The 19,916-nt window shown below is 41.2% G+C and overlaps 1 protein-coding gene across 1 annotated transcript in view; it reads left to right on the top strand.

Annotated features, from left to right (window-relative positions):
- Positions 1-524: 524 nt before the first annotated feature.
- Positions 525-19,916, top strand: part of LOC124594740 (protein canopy 4) — a 37,610-nt gene continuing 18,218 nt past the window's right edge. The window contains exons 1-3 of the mRNA XM_047133118.1: positions 525-1,066; positions 2,658-2,784; positions 6,929-7,063. Coding sequence (XP_046989074.1) covers positions 901-1,066; positions 2,658-2,784; positions 6,929-7,063 — 428 coding nt within the window. The 5' untranslated portion in view covers positions 525-900. The remainder of the gene's footprint in view (positions 1,067-2,657; positions 2,785-6,928; positions 7,064-19,916) is intronic.

The following is a 19,916-nucleotide window of genomic DNA, read 5'->3' as shown; positions in this document are numbered from 1 at the left end:
TTTCCCGTATCGGTACGTCCCGAATGATTATGATATGATGAGGACAACCAAACACCCAGTCCCCAGGCGAAGAAAATCCCCAAGCCGGCCGGGAATCGAACGCGGGACCCCGTGATCCAGAGGCAGCAAAGCTGGCCACTAGATTAATCTTTGTTTTGTCGCATCTCGATGGTGCTCAACGTTTACGCTGCCATAGACTTCAGATCCACATCCAACGAACTCCACAGTACAACATTAATGAACACGAAACATTACATGACTTCGTGGGGATAAAAGGAGGCAAACACAGTCTCACGGTTTGCCGAATCGGGTCGAATTGTGGCTTTTGCAACTGCTAGCTGTTTGGTTGCTGATATTTCTTTCTTTCGTTTTTCCAATTATTTACTGACGCACGAATGTTTTGTAAACGTCACCATTTAATTTCCAATCGATTCGCGCCGAACGTTTTCATTGGGTGATGGTAACTTGTTCTGATTGGTTGAGTGCACTGTTGTGACTTATCTTTGGTCGAGGAAATAAGCGCACGTGTTTTCATAGGACAATTAACTTGTCACTGCGATGGTGGGGGAACAATCTATTGCTGATATTTGGAGTGTATTTGTTGTGCATAAAGAAAACTATTATTCTAATAATTAAGGGAAAAGTAACGACAGTTAGCACTATATGACATTTTCAATCAATGCGTCAGTAAAAATAGTTCGAAGTAGAAACACGTGTACCGTTGCCGTCTAGGGGAAGTCGACAGATGACAATTGTGGGTATTTATGTTCGTGGATTATCCCAGGTTGTGTTTGATGACAAATTCTGTCGGGTGCTCGTGAGATCGCTTGTAACCAATATAAGAAATATAAGACGTGGCATACAAGAGCAGGCGATAAAACAATACTTGGAGAAAGGTATATGAAGTCGGAAGTATGTTTATGGGAACGTGATACAGGAGGCTGGGTAAATGCTATGGATATGGATATTGCGGTCGTAATTCTGTTCTCCGTTCTTATGGTGACGAATTTGTGTGCTGGAGTTACTGAAGAAGATGAAGGCGTGAAGTATGCAAACAAATGTGAAGGTTAGTAGGAATAGGCGATACGGGAATAAAACTGGTCATCAAGTTTCCACATGATTTAAATTAATTCTAGAGATAAATTCATGCAATATTTATTTACAGAATCTCAACATTACCACTGCTGCTACTAGTAATTGAATAAATTAACTTCAGTTATTTTTAATTACTAAATTTTATATTATATATCTTGTACGGTGTATAAATATTTCTCTTTCATTTGTAAACGCTACGTTTTAAGTCCAATATCACCTTGGATATAATCATCAGGCTTTATTAATAAGTTTATGAATTTCGAAGCTGGTATATACTGATCAGCTTAATTGTTGTAAAGTCTCCGCTCTTTAAGGAATTGTTTTGTCAAATTGAAGTGTCGCCTGTCTTCGTCAGAGTGCGAGCCAGTACTTGTGGAAGTAGTACTGTGGGAGTAATGCTTCAGCCTCAGGAACACAATTATACAGCAGGTACATAGCAGGTGAAACAACAAGCGCCTGATACATATCCTGCTGATGGATGCTAAAAATTTAACTTACTTGTGTACACAACGAACAGAAATTATAATGGGTAAACCTTTTATCAGAACAAGTGATATTTTGGAGAAACGTGCTATGATAATAGATTACTCAAATTAGAGTGAAGTAATGATTAAGAGGAAAAATACAACGTGGAAGATAAAGAGATTAACTTAATTTTCGATTATAATACGTGAAGGAAACATGCACAGATACCCAGATTTGCACTGAATAGAAAGTAATTGACATTAGCTACAAAACCAGTTAAATCACACATACACACACACACACTCGGGCACCATCAAACAAAACCAGTTCATTACTCTGCGTCATAATGTCGTCTACACGCCACAACACCCTAATGTCATGGCTAGGTAGAGCTAGAGATACCTGCTTCAAAGCAAAATGAAACGAAACAATGGTTGTCACCTGATGGTTAAACAACAAATTTTGGGAACTTTTTTGTTTACACATTTTTGTGTACTGTTTGCACACTTTTACTTGGCCCTTCTGTGATTGTTTTGTGAGCTGAATTCATGCGTCTCCGGATTGTTTATACTTGCACCATCCTTAGGTATGTAACAATATTTGTACCCTAACAATAAACTAATGTTGTGAATATAGTGATGATCAGTGTGTGTCGTTGTGCATAGTGATTGTTAATGTTATTTCCAAAAATGAGCAAATAGGCTGTACCTGGCCCTTCTCGTGACTAACCATAAGCTTTCTTGCCACTTTTGCTGCGATGTAATCCTTTACGTGTTTGTTTCTTTTATATGCTGTAAGTTGGCTGCTATGGGAAAAAGAGGCAAGGCTTGTCTCAGCAGCCAATCTACTACGTATCAATCGGTAGCTCCTGCTGCCAGTGTCCTTCACTCATGGGCCAAGTAAAAATGTGCAATCACCTGGCTTCCAATCAAAACATTTAAACATTTTTAAAAATGTTACTGAGCAGGTGCAATGCAATGGAGGGCCTCTAAGATGAAAGTGTATAATTATAACCAGAAACTAGGTGGGATTTTATTAAAATATGTTATAAATATATTTCTCTCTTTCTGATGTTTAACTGTCTGGAAATGTTTCAGTATGCAAAGTTCTTGCAGTAGAACTAGAATCTCGACTTGAAGAAACGGGAAAAAAGCGTGATGTCCTGGAGATAGGATATTCTCTAGATGATGTGAAACCAAAGAAGAAGTACAAGTATGAAAAATCGTAAGTGAAGTTTTCCCCCTTACATACTAGTGATGTTCAAAATCTAATGCAGATTTGACTGTTCCATACTGTACATTATTTTTCGGTAGCCCACATGGTTTCAATAATGGTTACGTAGTACAGCTTACTTGCAAAAAGAAAACACACAAACACACACCCACAGTAAATGTTTATATTGTTATGTCAAGCAATATACCTCTTCCTCATAAGAATATTATTTCATTGGAAGTCTTGTGAATTCTGATCTGTTAGCTAATTAGTTGTGCATTCATCCATAATTCTTTTGTAAAGTGGTATCAGACATGTCATTGTAATTGATAAAGGAAACAGTTATTAAAGAATACTAATTTATGCATACAGTAAGATTATCTTCTCAGAAAAAGTTTAACGTTGTTCATATGTGTCATACCACTCCACTGGTCACTATGCCCCCCCCCCCCCCCCCAAACACACGCACAGATGGGTACACTATGGCTGAAACTTGCATGCTGTTGAATTATTCATATTGTCCCTGTGGCCCGTCGAAAAAACCTGTCAGCACCTTACCACTATGAATGAGAGATTGAGCTCAACAGAATTGAAAAAGGTTAGGATTGTCCTTCACTTGTCCTGGGAATAAGATTTTACACTAAGGATCATTAATCTGACAGTTTACTGTAGAATTACAGTTGTTTTATGTTAAGGACTGATAAAGTGTTACTGTTTGTATCTCTGGTGTCTAAATAATCCTTGTCTTTGTAGCATGAATTAGTCAAAATTTGTATTTTAACAGACTTTTTAAACATTTGGGTTTTAGTTGTCTCTTCAATCTTCTTGGACAGTTCATTACAAAAATTTATTTTGTAGTTGAAAATGCTGTTTTGTGATTTTTCGTTACTTACCATCAGTGGTAAATGTAAGTTAATGCTGGCTCTTATTGTTCCACGATTGTGAATGCTGCTGCCTGTGACATAATTACTGATGTTCTTCATATGTACAGCAGGTTGGTAGACATACTCATTTGGTGCAGTTAGAATCCCCAGCAGCTAAAACAGATCTTTACAGGAAGCCTGATTGCTATTTATAGCTATTATTCTAGTAGCTTTTTTGTGTAGTCTGAAGACCGTACATGTTTCATGTATGGGAACACAAAAATTGATTCCATAGCTAAAGATGGAACACACATGGGAATAGTCTCTGACCATAAGGCGTTGTGTGTTAAACACTGATGACAAAGGTGTCAAGACAGTAGCATGCTGATAACATTTTCTTTGCTGGTTAAAATGCACTTTTGGTGTCAGCGGTTCTTCTGCTGTGTGCTGCTGCTTTCAGTTTCTTTCTGTTGGTTGTGGCCAATTAGGTGATAGTATACAGTAGCCAGTAAGAATCTCTGAATCTAATGGCGTGTTTCTGCTGAAGATATGAATTGATTACTTTTGTTTACACCATGGATAGTATGATATTGATTATTATTAATCTGGCTGTTGTGGTTCATAAAGTTAGTTACTGATTGTCACTGGAGGAAAGCTGGCTCTGGTAACATACTGATGACTAGAGGAAAACTTTCCGTGATGGACTAATCATTTACCATAGCCCAATGATCATTTCAGAAACTTTGTGGATATTTTTGAAGTGTCTCAATTTCTGAGGTTGCAGCTACACTGGAATCTAAGAATCAAGTTTGAATATTATAGAATATGAGAACGAAGTCTTTTCCGATGGCACTGATATGTAAATCATTGTCGATTTTCTTGCTGCATCAATTCAGGATAAAATCTCGAGCTTTTGATGATAGCCTCCATTATCATTGTCAGGCGCAGCTGACTGTCTTCACTGCTGCTGTGGTGGCATTACATAGCCCGTGGATGGCCTCTGATTGGTTGGCTTCTAATAGGTCGCCTGTTACATACTGCTGTCACAGACAGTGTGAATGTCTGTGCTGATGGTGCCACTGCTTCTTTGGGATTGTAAACATTTCAAGGAACATCTCTGGTGCTTCTCTCCATCAAACACTTGTTCCCATACACTGCTTGGATAATATCAGCTACCACGGTAGTTCTTCTTTTTTCAGCAGCTTCCTTACAAATAGAATCCCAGTATGTGGAGGCATGGGACAAAATTTTTTTCATCAAACAGTATTTTATGTTTGTTAGTGAGACTGTGCTCCACAATCACTGATTTCTATAGTTCTGTTTTTAATGTGCCATTGGTGTTCTGCACAGTGGTCAGAAACGGTACGCATGGTCTGACCTATATAACTGCTTCTATAACTCACAGGGGATGTGATAAATTCTAGGAACCCTGAGGCTGAGACTGTCCTTAACAGGGTGCATTGTCTTAATTTTCTAAGGACGACGAAAAATCGCTATTATACCCCGTTTACCCAGGACTCTTCCTATTTTACTGGGTATAGTGCCAAAAAAAAGGAAGAACCGCGATCTATGGTTAATTCTGTGAGTGTGCAGCATTTTGACATTTCCTTTTTATGGAGAACTCTGCCTTTATATCACATGCACCATAGCCATCCTTTTGGAACATGTACTTCAGATGGTTAATTTCGGACTTCAAGTGTCCCTCCTCAGAAACAGTTTTAGCTCTATATACCAACGTGTTGAATACGGCTCTCTTTTGAACAGTATGATGGAAACTCTGTGCATTAAAATATAAATCGGTATGCTTTGGCTTGCATTACACAGAGTGGCAGAGACGCCCGTCCGTCTGGATGTTCAGATGTATGCTGTTCATGTTTTTGATAAATTGTTAGATAGCTTCTGTGCCGTGTGCTCAGACCATAAAGTATTGGCAGCAAAACGATAAAACAAGGCTGGATGGAAGGGAGCCGAATTTAATGCACTTTCTTCACATTTCTCCATGAAAAAGGTAGCCAGTGATGGAGACAACAGAGCCCATCGCCATACCATCTGTCATTTCATGAAATTTACTACCATACAAGATATAGGTGGTCATCGTCACAGGCCAGAGCAACTTTATAGTTTCAGGAGGAAAAAGTTCTGCCAGCATTTTCAGTGTCCTCTGCAGGAACTTTTATGAACAGGCTGACTAAAATGTGATTTGGACCAGCTCTAAGCTGTTTGATTTTGTCAATGAACATCTGGGAGTTTTTGATGTGATGTTCACAATGGCCGACTATAGGAGTCGTCAACTTTGTTAGATGTTTAGGCAGTTTGTAGGTACGAGAACCAATTGCACTGACGGTAGGTCTCAAGGGAACATTATCCTTGTGGATCTTCGGTAGTTCGTACAACCTGGGAGGTCTAAAATCTCGGACTCTCAGATTTTTTGTAACATCATCTGGTAGACCGGAATTCTCCAGTAGCTCTGTAGTTTATCTGCTGTATGTCAAAGTTGGGTTCTATTGAAGACATTTGTACTAACTACCCTGCAATAGTGACCACATTTTGCTATGATATTTGATTTTATTAAGAATGGCGGTGGCATTTTCTTTGTCAGCTGGTAATACGAGAAGATCTTCATTTCTCCTAAGTAAACGTAACCCTTCTCTCTCCTCTCTACTGATATTAGATTTGGGAGCCTTAGCTGAGGCTAAAAAGCAACTGGTAATAAGCCTCACTTTGTCGGTGTCATTCTGCGCAAGATGCTGTACCGCCTGTTCTACTCCACTGATAAGATCCACAATGGGTATAGTACCTGGTGTAGGAGCAAAATTCAAACCTTTATTAAGGGCCGAGATGGCTCCTTCTTTTTCTTGTTCTTGTCCGACTGGTTAACAACAGTGCGTACTGCTTCATAAGATGACTCTGATATTTGCATAGCTGCAAGACGCTCAGATTTATTTATTTATTTATTTGTTTAGCTGATATACTGCTAAGATGAGCTCTTTGATGGACAGCTGTCATCGTATCGACCCACCCCCAGTCAGAAGGCGAGAGACCTGTAGATAACGAAAGATAGCAACTGTATAAACTGTGTCCATTAAAATCCAGTTTGTAACTTGTGTGTTGTCACCTTTCTTTGACGATTGCCTGGATTGTCTTTGATAGTATATTCTTCAGCCATTTTTAATTGTGAAGTCACCTGTTCTTGGGCAGCATGTACTAGGCATAAAATTGAAGGAAGTTTTCACCATTGTTGCAGAAGTTATTTTATTAAGGCACACCTCTGACAAAATTAATCATTTCTTCAGGGAACTTCGCCTGATAGAGTCTCTGGAAGGCATATGTGACAAAATTCTTGAATATAACATCCACAAGGAGAGGAGTGACAGTACAAGATTTGCAAAAGGAATGAGCCAGACATTTCAGACACTTCATGGTCTGGTGTAAGTACTACCAAAATTTATCAATTGTAACTTTATCCATTACATGTTAAAATAATTAAGTTGTAGGCATAGTCCATATCAATTCAGGCAGGCTAGGAAAAAATCTTACCTTCGTAGTCTCAGATGTTTCTGAATGTAGCATATGTTGAAATGAAGGAACACATATGTTTTTGTTTTCTTCAAAAAAAATTTCTGCTCAGAGATACAGCCCTCCAAAGAAGACACTGCGCATACCATTTTGAAGATGCGAATTTTGGGAAAAATTTTAAAATGCTTTGTCTCTGAAAAATATATATAATTTGAAAGATAATGGTTTTATGATTACAAATAAATCCTCCATTTGGACTTTTTTTGTCAAAGTTCTTTTACTATAGCATTCTGAAATTTTTTTATAATTTATGGAAAAACTTTTTAAAAACTGCTAATCCATAAAATTTTGAATTTTTTTTTGCCTGTTGATTAGTATCTGAAAAGGAGAGCTTCCACTTTCAGATTGAACAGGTTTTATAAACAATTGAAATTTTTGCCATGCTTAGAACCTGTTTTGTTACCAAATTATCACATAACAGGCTCATAAAAATCAAAACCTAGCCTTATTCAACAATATTTTAGTTTTGAAAGATGAGTAAGAGACTCATTTTTCAAGCATTTTAAATGGTTCCAAAATGTATATGAAAGATCCAAAGAGTTAAATGTTTCAATTCATTCACCTTCTGTGCACTTTATGCACTTACAATCTTCAAAACATTGCGAACAGGAAGTGAACATTGATGGTGTTGTTGCTGTCCTTCAGCTGGAAACCTATATGTAGCAGCCGGTCCATGTGGTAGCATAAAGTTCACTATAATTTTGTTTAACTCATAACTGGTATCTATAATCTCTGCAATCCACCATTCACGGTCATACACACACGCCACGAACATCCCTCTTCTCAGATTGTGAATCTGAATGTTATCCTGCTGTTTTTGAGGTGTTGGCTGAAAGAACAAAATTTCTTTTCTTGCTCTCTAAAGTGCGTGCAATATGAGTTCGCCCATCACTTTGACTCCAAAAATGTGTCTTCTGAATTCCTTTCACAGAAGTAGTTTGTTTGGATCATTCTTCTTTTTTCTGCTCACGGAATTCTTGGATTTCCTTTTGTCTAAAAAGAATGAGGGCTGTGGATGTGCAAGATTTCACAACTCTTGTAAAATCCTCAGCATTCTGAATGTCGGCTGTATCTGGTCTGGAAAGATTATGATTTGTAGCATGGTGCTTCAGCAGGCCTCCTACACCATCACAAGGCCCATTCACATGACCAGTAGCACTGTATACCCAGTCAGTTGGCACAAGCGACTTACTCAGCTGGTAACGATTTTTAAAATGACTAGGAGCACAATCGGAAATGATGATGATCTGCTCTGTCCCTGTTTGCAGTTGAAGAATTTTGCCCATTGTTAGCAAAGCATATGCTAAGTGATGTCCTGTGTCATCACTTATAACTGCAACACCTGTGGTCTTGTTTTGAAAATATGTCACTCCTGTAAAAATTGAAACCTGGTCATTGCTCCAATAATACCCTTGTACTTCTTGTGGGAGAATTACAGACCAATTCTCAGCAAAATCACAGTGAAGCACTAAACATAATTCTTCAGCCTGTACACACCCTTTCACTTCTGCAATGTCTTGTTGCAAATTCTTCAGATGCTGGTGTGTTACTGCTTTCACGGACCATTTATCAAGTTCATCAATGAAACTATCAAAGGCAACAGTTTTCTTTATTAGTTTCTTTCCTCCCATGTTGCATATGTAATTTCTGCAGAGTTATCTGCTACGTCTTCCAGACAAAGTATCTGTGAAGACAGCCCTCCCTTTCCAGGGTAGTCACCTCATTCTTGAAACAAACAAGTCTCTCGCTTTACGTCACAGACTACTAATGACTTCACATGCCCAACCAAGGTGTTACGTGCTCCAGTAAGTTCTTCAAGTTACCACACGAAGTTCAAAATTTGTGCAGTACACATGTAAACAGACATTTGTAGGTGGGTGAAGAACTACCCACTTAGGTTGTAGTGCATAAAATCTTGATCTTCCATTATGTAAAATTGTTCTTATAAATTGCAAAAGTTTCTTTAATACTGTGAGTCGTGTACCTCTTCACTTTCACAACTTTTTGACCTTCAACCGTTATGGTTATAGTGACTTTTTTGCTAGCACTCTGGTGAGAACAGTCCCATTTATCTTCCAGAAAAAATGACTGCACTATCTGAACTTGAGCTGCTTCTACAGGATGACCATAATAGGGATCTGATCTTCCAAAGACTCCTTTTACAGACCTCACATTTCTTAGTTCAAAATTGTTTTCTTTGAAAATGTCTTTGTTTTCTTATCTCACTGGTATAATAGTTAAAACTTGCATCTTTTCACTGTAGGATGCACAATATTCAATGCCTGAATTTATATTAGTGAAAAATTCCTGGCTAGAAGTGCAGGAGTGCTTTGGTTCATTGTCTTCTGAAGATGGAACTTCTGTTTTGAAGAGTGTGGTCAATTTTGCTGTAGTGTGTTCATCCATAGCTTTAGTAATTTCTCTGCACTTTCTTGATGCATAGAGCTTATGGCTCGATTTCACTGACCATTTTAATAGTAGTAACATCTAGGTTTACCTTTGTAGTTGACTGATTGAGAGTATTTAATTCTTCCTCTATTGGTGGAAGATCTGCACCATGAGAAGCTTCACTTGTTCAGATACTATCATTGTTGTTATTCTATCAAAACATTTAGAACACAAAAAGTCGTCACTTTGAAACAGTCTTTAAATGAGAACACTTAGTCCCAACCTGAACGAAATCTGTTTTTTGTTTGTCTTATTATCACTCTTTTATGGATATGCAAATAGTCAGCACACTTCACTCTCCTGTGGCCCCAGTCAGAAGACGTTTCAGACAGTCCTTTTCACAAAACACACTGCAACTGTGCCAATTGTCAAATTCCTCTTGAAAACACAGAACTCACTGGATGGTCTCAGATTTCTTAGAAGCACTGAACAATTACAATACAGAAACTTGCAATGAACAACCGTGACAGAGAACTACAACAGAGTGTAAGAAGTAACCTGCGACAAAGAAAGTGAAAAGAAGTAACTTGCAACAAAGAAAGTGAAAAGAAGTAACTTGCAACAAAGAAAGTGAAAAGAAGTAACTTGCAACAAAGAAAGTGAAAAGAAGTAACTGCAACAAAGACAATAGAAATACACACTGTAACCAAGAAATAAGTGAGAAACAACTTAAGTGAAGACATACATTACCATTGAAAGTTAAATTTTAAAACAAAACCTGTCCAACTTAAAAGTGGAAGCTCTCCCTTACAGAGAATATAGTACTACATGGTACTAATACACAGAAAAAATATCTAACTTTTCAAGATAGGCATGTTTGAAAAATAATTTTTTTTCTGTAAATTATAAAAAAAATTTTCAAAAAGCGACATTAAAACAACTTTGGCGGATATGTCCAAACAGAGGATACCACTGTAATCTTAAAGCAATTATCTTTCAAGTAAAAAAACTGTAACAAAGTATCTAGAACTGTTACAGAGATGCAGCATTTTAAAAAAATTTCCGAAATTTGCACCGTCAGAATAGTGTTCACAGTGTCATCTGTGGCGGCCTGCATCTCGGGGCAGAAAGGTTTTTGGAGAATACAAAAAGATTTGTGTTTCTTACCTACTCCTGCATTTTAACATATGGTAAATTCAATAACATCCAAGATTATGAAGGTATCCCCCCTGCCTGAAGTGATATGGGTTATGCCTGTATATTAAACAGTATGGAATAACAACAATATTATGAAAAGGGTGGAGTGCTTCTGACCATATAGAGGAGACATTGACTCCCAGACAGGCACAACAAAAAGACAGCCATACATTTAAGCTTACAGCGAAAAGGTCTTCTTTTGAGATAGAAACACACACACACACACACACACACACACACACACACACACACACACACAAGACAATGACGAATGGCTCCTGCTACTGAGTCTGGCAACAGCAGCCAAGACAGTGATCATGATTGTGTGAATTCTGCTTATGTGAATGCTGAAAGCTTGAGTGTAAAGCAGTCTTTTCATTGCGCCTATCTACAACTCGGTATCTTGTCCTTCTCATAATATTATGTTGTATATTTATATATATGAGTTTTTATATAAGTTGGAATATGAAGTCGCAAAATCCAGTGCACAGATATGAGCTCACATTTAAAGCAGCCTTCCAACATCATTAGAATCAAATGAAATCTAAAAGACAAGACACATTGCTGTACCTTTAATTGATCATATTGTAAAAAGACTATTTGAAACACCCAAAATAACATATCATGGTTAGTAATAACAAGTGAAACAGTACAAAAGAAAGATTGATTGAAAACACTGAATTTTCGTATATTTCATTTTCATTAAAAATTTGTTAACTCCCATTTGTTCTTCATAAACTACCCTGTTACTATCTGCCAATAAACCCTGATTTTTTTAGAGACTCAAACTCCCATGTGTAAAACAGCATCATACTTCTGATTATTTTACAAATGAATTGATGTGTTAAATATTAGACGCTAAGCATGTAAGTGAGAAAAAGTTTCAAATAATGTATAAAATTTCTTGGAAGGCACTAAGCGCTCTTGTTATCAAGCACTGGATGAGTATAGTGGGGGTAATTTGTGCTCCAATTGAAGGATCTCAATGTTTATGGTGTCATATCTTCTCAACTATACTTCATACAGTGATACAATTTTGCAGGTACATCCAATGGTATAGTTAGATACTGCCTGCAAAATGTATTGTGAATATAGTTAGTAGTAAAAAAATAATAAATTAAAATGTCAGAACTGTTGCTGAGGTTGCACTGCATGAACAACTGAAATATAGTAAGCACTAAACTTTTTTCCTTGCGTAATTTTACTGGGGATGTTGGGGAGAAACAGTTTCAGAAAGGGTTGAAATTATATGCAAAGTTCATTGCTCCCATTCTCAAATCCTGGGCGAATATAATATGGGTAATTTGTGCCCCATGATTTACGCTGCCTCAAAACATAAATACAGTTTTAAACTGTAATACTTGTCTTACTACGTTAAACCTTTAATATAAGATTATAACTCTTAATGAATAGTATATGAGAGCCTTTTAAATTTGGTCAGTAAGTATATGAAATACAAAAAGTCCAATTTTTTTTTGTCCTTGGAAGCTTTTAGATACATAACTTGAATAGTGGTTTAGTATTGTAGGCTATGTTTCCTGAGATTACAGTATTCACATAGTTCATGGACAAGAGGAGCATTAATATTCTTCAATATTTGCTGGTACTTTCGGTTGTGATTACAATCATTACTCACCCCCTGCGGGTTCGGGGGTAAGATTAGGCCCACGGTATTCCTGCCTGTCGTAAGAGGCGACTAAAAGGAGTCTCAGACGTTTCGGCCCTTACGTGATGGTCCCTCTTGTGTTTGACCACCATATTTCAAAATTATTCTGAAGAACGAGCCAAATGGGGAAGGGCGCCTTACTTGGTGCATTGTATCCATAGTGCATTGAGACCTTTAGCCAGCTTATTCGTCGTTGCTTTGCAGTCCCACTCGCTCTCCATCTTTTGGGTGAGGATACATTCCTGGGTGTGATTTCTGCCATGCACTCTGCAGTGTCGCTTTCTGCGCTGATGACGACCATGGACCACTTGCCACCTAATATCTAGCACGGTAGCCAGTCCGTTGTGGTGGGGCCGCCATGTACCCTGTTGGTTGTAGCCGCCTGACAACACAGGGATCGCTCTACTGATGCCTGCGCCGTTAACTCCCCACATATGCCAAGGAGTAGATGCCTATCTCCCTGGGCCATCCTGCCAGGTTGGCCCTTGTTGTGGCACCCGCGAGGAGGGCCTTTGGTCAGAGTAGGTGGCATCAGGGTCGATGACACACAATGAAGCATGGCACGTCTTCTCTTGATGGTGGCCAACCACCAGCAGTCTCTAAGCGTTCGAGGGCTCACTTTAATGCAAACATCTATGACCCCAAATAGTTCCCCTCCCTGGCCACACCATGGGAGGAACGAAAGGCTATGAATGGCAGCAAGATGTATTCGCCCTGGTATCTAGTCTCTACGAGAGCTGATGGGGAATCATTTGTGTCCATGAAGCCTCAGTTCTTCGTAGAGTATTTAGAGGACAAGTTGGGGTGGTGGAGGGCTTGTCAAAAATGCGGTCCGGGTCAGTCTTGATAAAAACAGCATCCTCTGCCCAGTCATGGGCATTACTTGCTTGTAAGAAGCTGGGGGATGTTTCTGTTACTATCACACCCCATAAAAGCTTAAATATGGTCCAGGGCATTATCTTCCGCAGGGACTTTCTTTCACAGTCCGATTATGAGCTGCGCACCAACTTAGAGTGACGAGGTGTCCATTTCGTCTGGCACGTCCACCGGGCTCCGAGGGATAATCAGGTTGCCACCGGTGCCTTCATCTTGGCCTTCGAGGGTGACACATTACCCGAGAAGGTGATGTTGTTGTGGTCTTCAGTCCTGAGACTGGTTTGATGCAGCTCTCCATGCTACTCTATCCTGTGCAAGCTTCTTCCTCTCCCAGTACCTACTGCAACCTACATCCTTCTGAATCTGCGTAGTGTAGTCATCTCTTGGTATCCCTCTATGATTTTTACCCTCCACGCTGCCCTCCAATACTAAATTGGTGATCCCTAGATGCCTCAGAACATGTCCTACCAACGGATCAAGTTGTGCCACAAACATCTCTTCTCTCCAATCCTATTCAATACTTCCTTCATTAGTTACGTGATCTACCCATCTAATCCTCAGCATTCTTCTGTAGCACCACATTTCGAAAGCTTCTATTCTCTTCTTGTCCAAACTATTTATCGTCCATGTTTCACTTCCATACATGGCTACACTCCATACAAATACTTTCAGAATCGACTTCCTGACACTTAAATCTATACTCAATGTTAGCAAATTTCTCTTCTTCAGAAATGCTTTCCTTGCCATTGCCAGTCTACATTTTATATCCTAAAACTCCTTTACTACTTTAAGTGTCTCATTTCCTAATCTAATTCCCTCAGCATCACCCGACTTAATTCGACTACATTCCATTATCCTCGTTTTGCTTTTGTTAATGTTCATCTTATACCCTCCTTTCAAGACACTGTCCATTCCGTTCCACTGCTCTTCCAAGTCCTTTGCTGTCTCTGACATAATTACAATGTCATCGGTGAACCTCAAAGTTTTTATTTCTTCTCCATGGATTTTAATACCTACTCCAAATTTTTTTTTGTTTCCTTCACTGCTTGCTCAATATAGAGATTGAATAACATCGGGGAGAGGCTACAACCCTGTCTCACTCCCTTCCCAACCACTGCTTCCCTTTGATGTCCCTCGACTCTTATAACTGCCATCTGGTTTCTGTACAAATTGTAAATAGCCGTTTGCTCCCTGTATTTTACCCCTACCACCTTCAGAATATGAAAGAGAGTATTCCAGTCAACATTGTCAAAAACTTTCTCTAAGTCTACAAATGCTAGAAATGTAGGTTTGCCTTTCCTTAATCTTTCTTCTAAGATAAGTTGTAGGGTCAGTATTGCCTTACGTGTTCCGATATGTCTGCAGAATCCAAACTGATCTTCCCCGAGGTCAGCTTCTACTAGTTTTTCCATTAGTCTGTAAAGAATTCGCGTTACTATTTTGCAGCCGTGACTTATTAAACTGATAGTTCGGTAATTTTCACATCTGTCAACACCTGCTTTCTTTGGGATTGGAATTATTATATTCTTCTTGAAGTCTGAGGGTATTTCGCCTGTCTCATACATCTTGCTCACCAGGTGGTAGAGTTTTGTCAGGACTGGCTCTCCCAAGGCTGTCAGTAGTCCTAATGGAATGTTGTCTACTCCCGTGGCCTTGTTTCGACTCGGGTCTTTCAGTGCTTTGTCAACCTCTTCATGCAGTATCATATCTCACATTTCATCTTCATCTACCACCTCTTCCATTTCCATAATATTGTCCTCAAGTACATTGCCCCTGTATAGACCCTCTATATACTCCTTCCACTTTTCTGCTTTCCCTTCTTTGATTAGAACTGGGTTTCCATCTGAGCTCTTGATATTCATACAAGTGGTTCTCTTATCTCCAAAGGTCTTTTTAATTTTCCTGTAGGCATTATCTATCTTACCCCTAGTGAGACAAGCCTCTACATCCTTACATTTGTCCTCTAGCCATGTCTGCTTAGCCATTTTGCACTTCCCATCGATCTCATTTTTGAGACGTTTGTATTCCTTTTTGCCTGCTTCATTTACTGCATTTTTATATTTTCTCCATTCATCAATTAAATTCGATATTTCTTCTGTTACCCAAGGATTACTACTAGCCCTCGTCTTTTTACCTACTTGATCCTCTGCTGCCTTCACTACTTCATCCCTCAAAGCTACCCATTCTTCTTCTACTGTATTTCTTTCCCCCATTCCTGTCAATTGTTCCCTTATGCTCTCCCTGAAACTCTGTGCAATCTCTGGTTCTTTCAGTTTATCCAGGTCCCATCTCCTTAAATTCCCACCTTTTTTCAGTTTCTTCAGTTTTAATCTACAGTTCATAACTAATAGATTGTGGTCAGAGTCCACATCTGCCCCTGGAAATGTATTACAATTTAAAACCTGCTTCCTAAATCTCTGTATTGCTATTATATAATCTATCTGAAACCTGTCAGTATCTCCAGGCATCTTCCATGTATACAACCTTCTTTCATGATTCTTGAACCAAGTGTTAGCTATGATTAAGTCGTGCTGTGTGCAAAATTCTACCAGGTGGCTTCCTCTTTCATTTCTTACCCCCAATCCATATTCACCTACTACGTTTCCTTCTCTTCCTTTTCCTACTGACGAATTCCGGTCACCCATGACTATTAAATTTTCATCTCCCATCACTATCTGAATAATTTCTTTTATTTCATCATACATTTCTTCAATTTCTTCGTCATCTGCAGAGCTTGTTGGCATGTAAACTTGTACTACTGTGGTAGGAGTGGGCTTCGTATCTATCTTGGCCACAATAATGCGTTCACTATGCTGTTTGTAGTAGCTTACCCACATTCCTATTTTCCTATTCATTATTAAACCTACTCCTGCATTACCCCTATTTGTTTTTGTGTTTATAACCCTGTAGTCACCTGACCAGAAGTCTTGTTCCTCCTGCCACCAAACTTCACTAATTCCCACTATATGTAACTTTAACCTATCCATTTCCCTTTTTAAATTTTCTAACCTACCTGACCAATTAAGGGATCTGACATTCCACGCTCCGATCCGTAGCACGCCAGTTTCCTTTCTCCTGATAATGACATCCTCTTGAGTAGTCCCCTCCCAGAGATCCTAATGGGGGACTATTTTACCTCCGGAATATTTTACCCAAGAAGACGCCATCATCATTTAACCATACAGTAAAGCTGCATGCCTTCGGGGGAAAATTACGGCCGTAGTTTCCCCTTGCTTTCAGCCGTTCGCAGTACCAGCACAGCAAGGCCGTTTTGGTTAGTGTTACAAGGCCAGATCAGTCAATAATCCAGACTGTTGCCCCTGCAACTACTGAAAAGGCTGCTGCCCCTCTTCAGGAACCACACGTTTGTCTGGCCTCTCAACAGATAACCCTCCGTTGTGGTAGCACCTACGGTACGGCTATCTGTATCGCTGAGGCATGCAAGCCTCCCCACCAATGGCAAGGTCCATGGTTCATGGTGGGTGAGGTCAGGCCATATATCCCTCCCCCTATGCGGTGCTTCAAGTGTTGGAAGTTCGGCCATACGTCTTCCCGCTGTGCTTTCAGCCTCACATGTCACGATTGTGGTGCTCCATCCCATCCTTATACTCCATGTACCCCGCCTCCCATGTGTGTCAACTGCGGAGAGCACCATCCTCCTTGCTTGTCGGACTGTAAGATTCTACAGAAGGAACAGAAAATAATGGAATACAAGACCCTGCACCAACTGACCTACACTGAGGCTAAACGGAAATTTGAACGGCTTCATCCCGTGCATATGACGTCATCTTATGCTGCCACTGTCACTCCTGTTATAGCTCAAGACCACATACAGTCAGCTGTCAGAGCCGAAGAACCACACCTGCCCCCTTGATGGTGGGGGGGCACTTCCCTCCCTGTTGCTCCCACACCACCTACCTTGGGAGCAGCTGAAGAAGCCCCAGGTAGCTGGTCATAGGGCTTCGCGGTCCTCTTCAGTTCCGGAGACTGAATCAAAGAAGTCCTCCCAGTAAGGGCAATCAAAGGAACAATGTGAGAAATCGAAATCGAAGACCCCTAAGACCAAGGAAATTGTGGTGGCACCCACTCCACCGCTACCTACAAGCTCTGTGTCTGAGGATGCGATGGAGATTCTGGCGTCCACTGAGGACCTAGATCTTGCCTGTCCCTCAGACATGATGAATGTTGCTCGCGTCGGTACTCAATCGGTGGCAGCAGGTGACCCAGCATCGTAATCTGCCTCCTCAGTCTCTTCATGCCTTTCTCGATCATGGACAATTTCATCCTCCAGTGGAACTGCAGCTGTTTTTTCCACCATCTTGCTGAGCTCCGACGACTTCTCAGCCTTCTCCTTTTCCTCTGCATTGCTCTCCAGGAAACTTGGTTTCCGGTAATGCAAACCCCCGCCCTCCATGACTATTAGGTTTATTATAAGAACTGGGCAGCTTATGTGAGGGTATCTGGTGGCGTCTGCATCTACGTCCTTCACTCTCTTCACAGTGAGTGTGTCCTTCTACAAACACCTTTAGAGGCTGTCGCTGTTCGGGCGTGAATGCCTCAGGCTGTTACTGTCTGCAGCCTCTATTTTCCACCGGATGGTGATGTCCCACAGCATGTCCTGGCTGTGCTGATAGCCCAATTGCCGCCGCCTTTTCTGTTGATGGGCGACTTCAATGCCCATAACCCTCTGTGGGGTGCATCAGTGGCAACAGGCCGAGGCAGCATCATTGAGCAAGTATTGGCACAGCTCTACCTTTCTCTTTTAAATATTGGTGCCTTCACACATTTCAGTGTGGCGCATGGCACGTACTCAGCCATCGACCTTTCGATGTGCAGCCCTAGCCTATTACCATCGGTCCAATGGAATGTGCATGACAACTTGTGCGGTAGTGACCACTTTCCTATCTTTCTGTCACTGCCACACCGTCACTCTTATGGGCGCCCCTGCAGATGGGCTGTGAATAAGGCTGACTGGGACTTGTTCACCTCCATTGCCACTATTATTGAGCATCTTTCCAATGACGCCATCGAGCGGTGGTTCACTTGGTCACCACCGGCATCGTTACTGCTGCAGAATCTGCCATTCCCTGTTCTTCTGGGTCCCCTCAGCATAGGATTGTGCCTTGGCGGTCGCTCGAGATCGCTGAGGCGATTAAAGATCGTGGGTGGGCGCTCCAACGTCACAAGCGGCATCCCTCAGTGGCACACGTCTTCGCCTTTAAACGGCTCCATGCGCGAGCCCGCCGCCTCTTTCGCCAACACAAGCAGGAGTGCTGGGAAAGGTATGTCTCCACCATTGGCCTCCGTACCTCTCCATTTCAGGTTTGGGACAAGATTACGCGACTCTATGGCTATCGGACCCCCGTCAGCATACCTGCACTGAATGGAGCAGTCTATACTGACAATGACACAATTGCAAACCGCTTAGCAGAGTTCCACTTCTGCAAATTACCCTCTGGCCTTCTGCTCCCTAGAAGAGCGGTTGGAACGTTGGAGCCTTTCATTTCGCACACGCCACCCTGAATTGTACAATGCTCCGTTCAGTGAGTGGGAATTCCAAGGTGCCCTAGCCACTTGCCCTGATATGGCTCCCGGGCCAGATCGCATCCATTGTCAGATGCTCAAACACCTCATGGTGGACTGCCAGCAATGCCTCCTAGACCTTTTCAACCGTATCTGGGTTGAGGGTGTGTTCCCGTGCAATGGTGGGAAATCATCGCAATCCCCGTGTTGAAACCTGGCAAGAACCCACTGGAGGTGGACAGCTACCATCCCATTAGCCTCACCAACGTTCTTTGCAAGTTGCTCGAATGCATAGTGAGCCGGATGTTGAGTTGGCTACTTGGGTCTCGGGGCCTTCTGGCGCTGTCTCAGGGTGGGTTCCCTAAGGGCCACTGTGCTGCCGATAATGTGGTGTGCCTGGAGGCTGTCATCTGTACAGCCTTTGCCCGCCGTCAGCATCTGGTCACAGTCTTTTTTGACATGCGGAAGGCACACGGTGTGACATGGTGACATCACATCCTCAACACTTCATGGTTGGGGTCTTTGGGTTCCGTTCCGATTTTCATACAAAATTTTCTGTCCCTTGGTTCCTTTTGCGTGCAAGTTGCGACCTCGCATAGTTCCTCCAGAGTTGAGGAGAATGGGGTACCGCAAGGATGTGTCTTAAGCGTCTGCCTCTTTTTAATTGCAATTAATGGGCTCGCTGCGGCAGTGGGAATTCCTGTCTCAGCTTCCTTGTATGCTGACAACTTCTGCCTGTACTTTAGCTCCACTGGCATTGCAGCTGCTGAACGGCAGCTACAAGGCACTATCCGCAAGGCGCAATCTTGGGCTGTGGCGCATGGCTTATGCTTCCAGTTTCCAGCTGCCAAGACCTGTGTTATGCATTTCTGCCGGCGATGCACTGTTCAACGTGAGCCACGGCTTTATCGTCACAGCGAACCTCTTGCTGTGGTGGAGACCCATTGGTTTTTGGGATTGGTTTTTGATACCCGGTTGACTTGGCTCCCTCATATTCGGCAGCTTAAACATATGTGCTGGCGGCATCTTAACGCTCTTTGTTGCTTGAGTCACAC

The sequence above is a fragment of the Schistocerca americana genome, chromosome 2 (assembly GCF_021461395.2).
Source record: "Schistocerca americana isolate TAMUIC-IGC-003095 chromosome 2, iqSchAmer2.1, whole genome shotgun sequence".
Taxonomy (NCBI): domain Eukaryota; kingdom Metazoa; phylum Arthropoda; class Insecta; order Orthoptera; family Acrididae; genus Schistocerca; species Schistocerca americana.
Note: the sequence above shows the minus strand (reverse complement) of the source record. Positions and strands in the feature narration are given on the sequence as shown.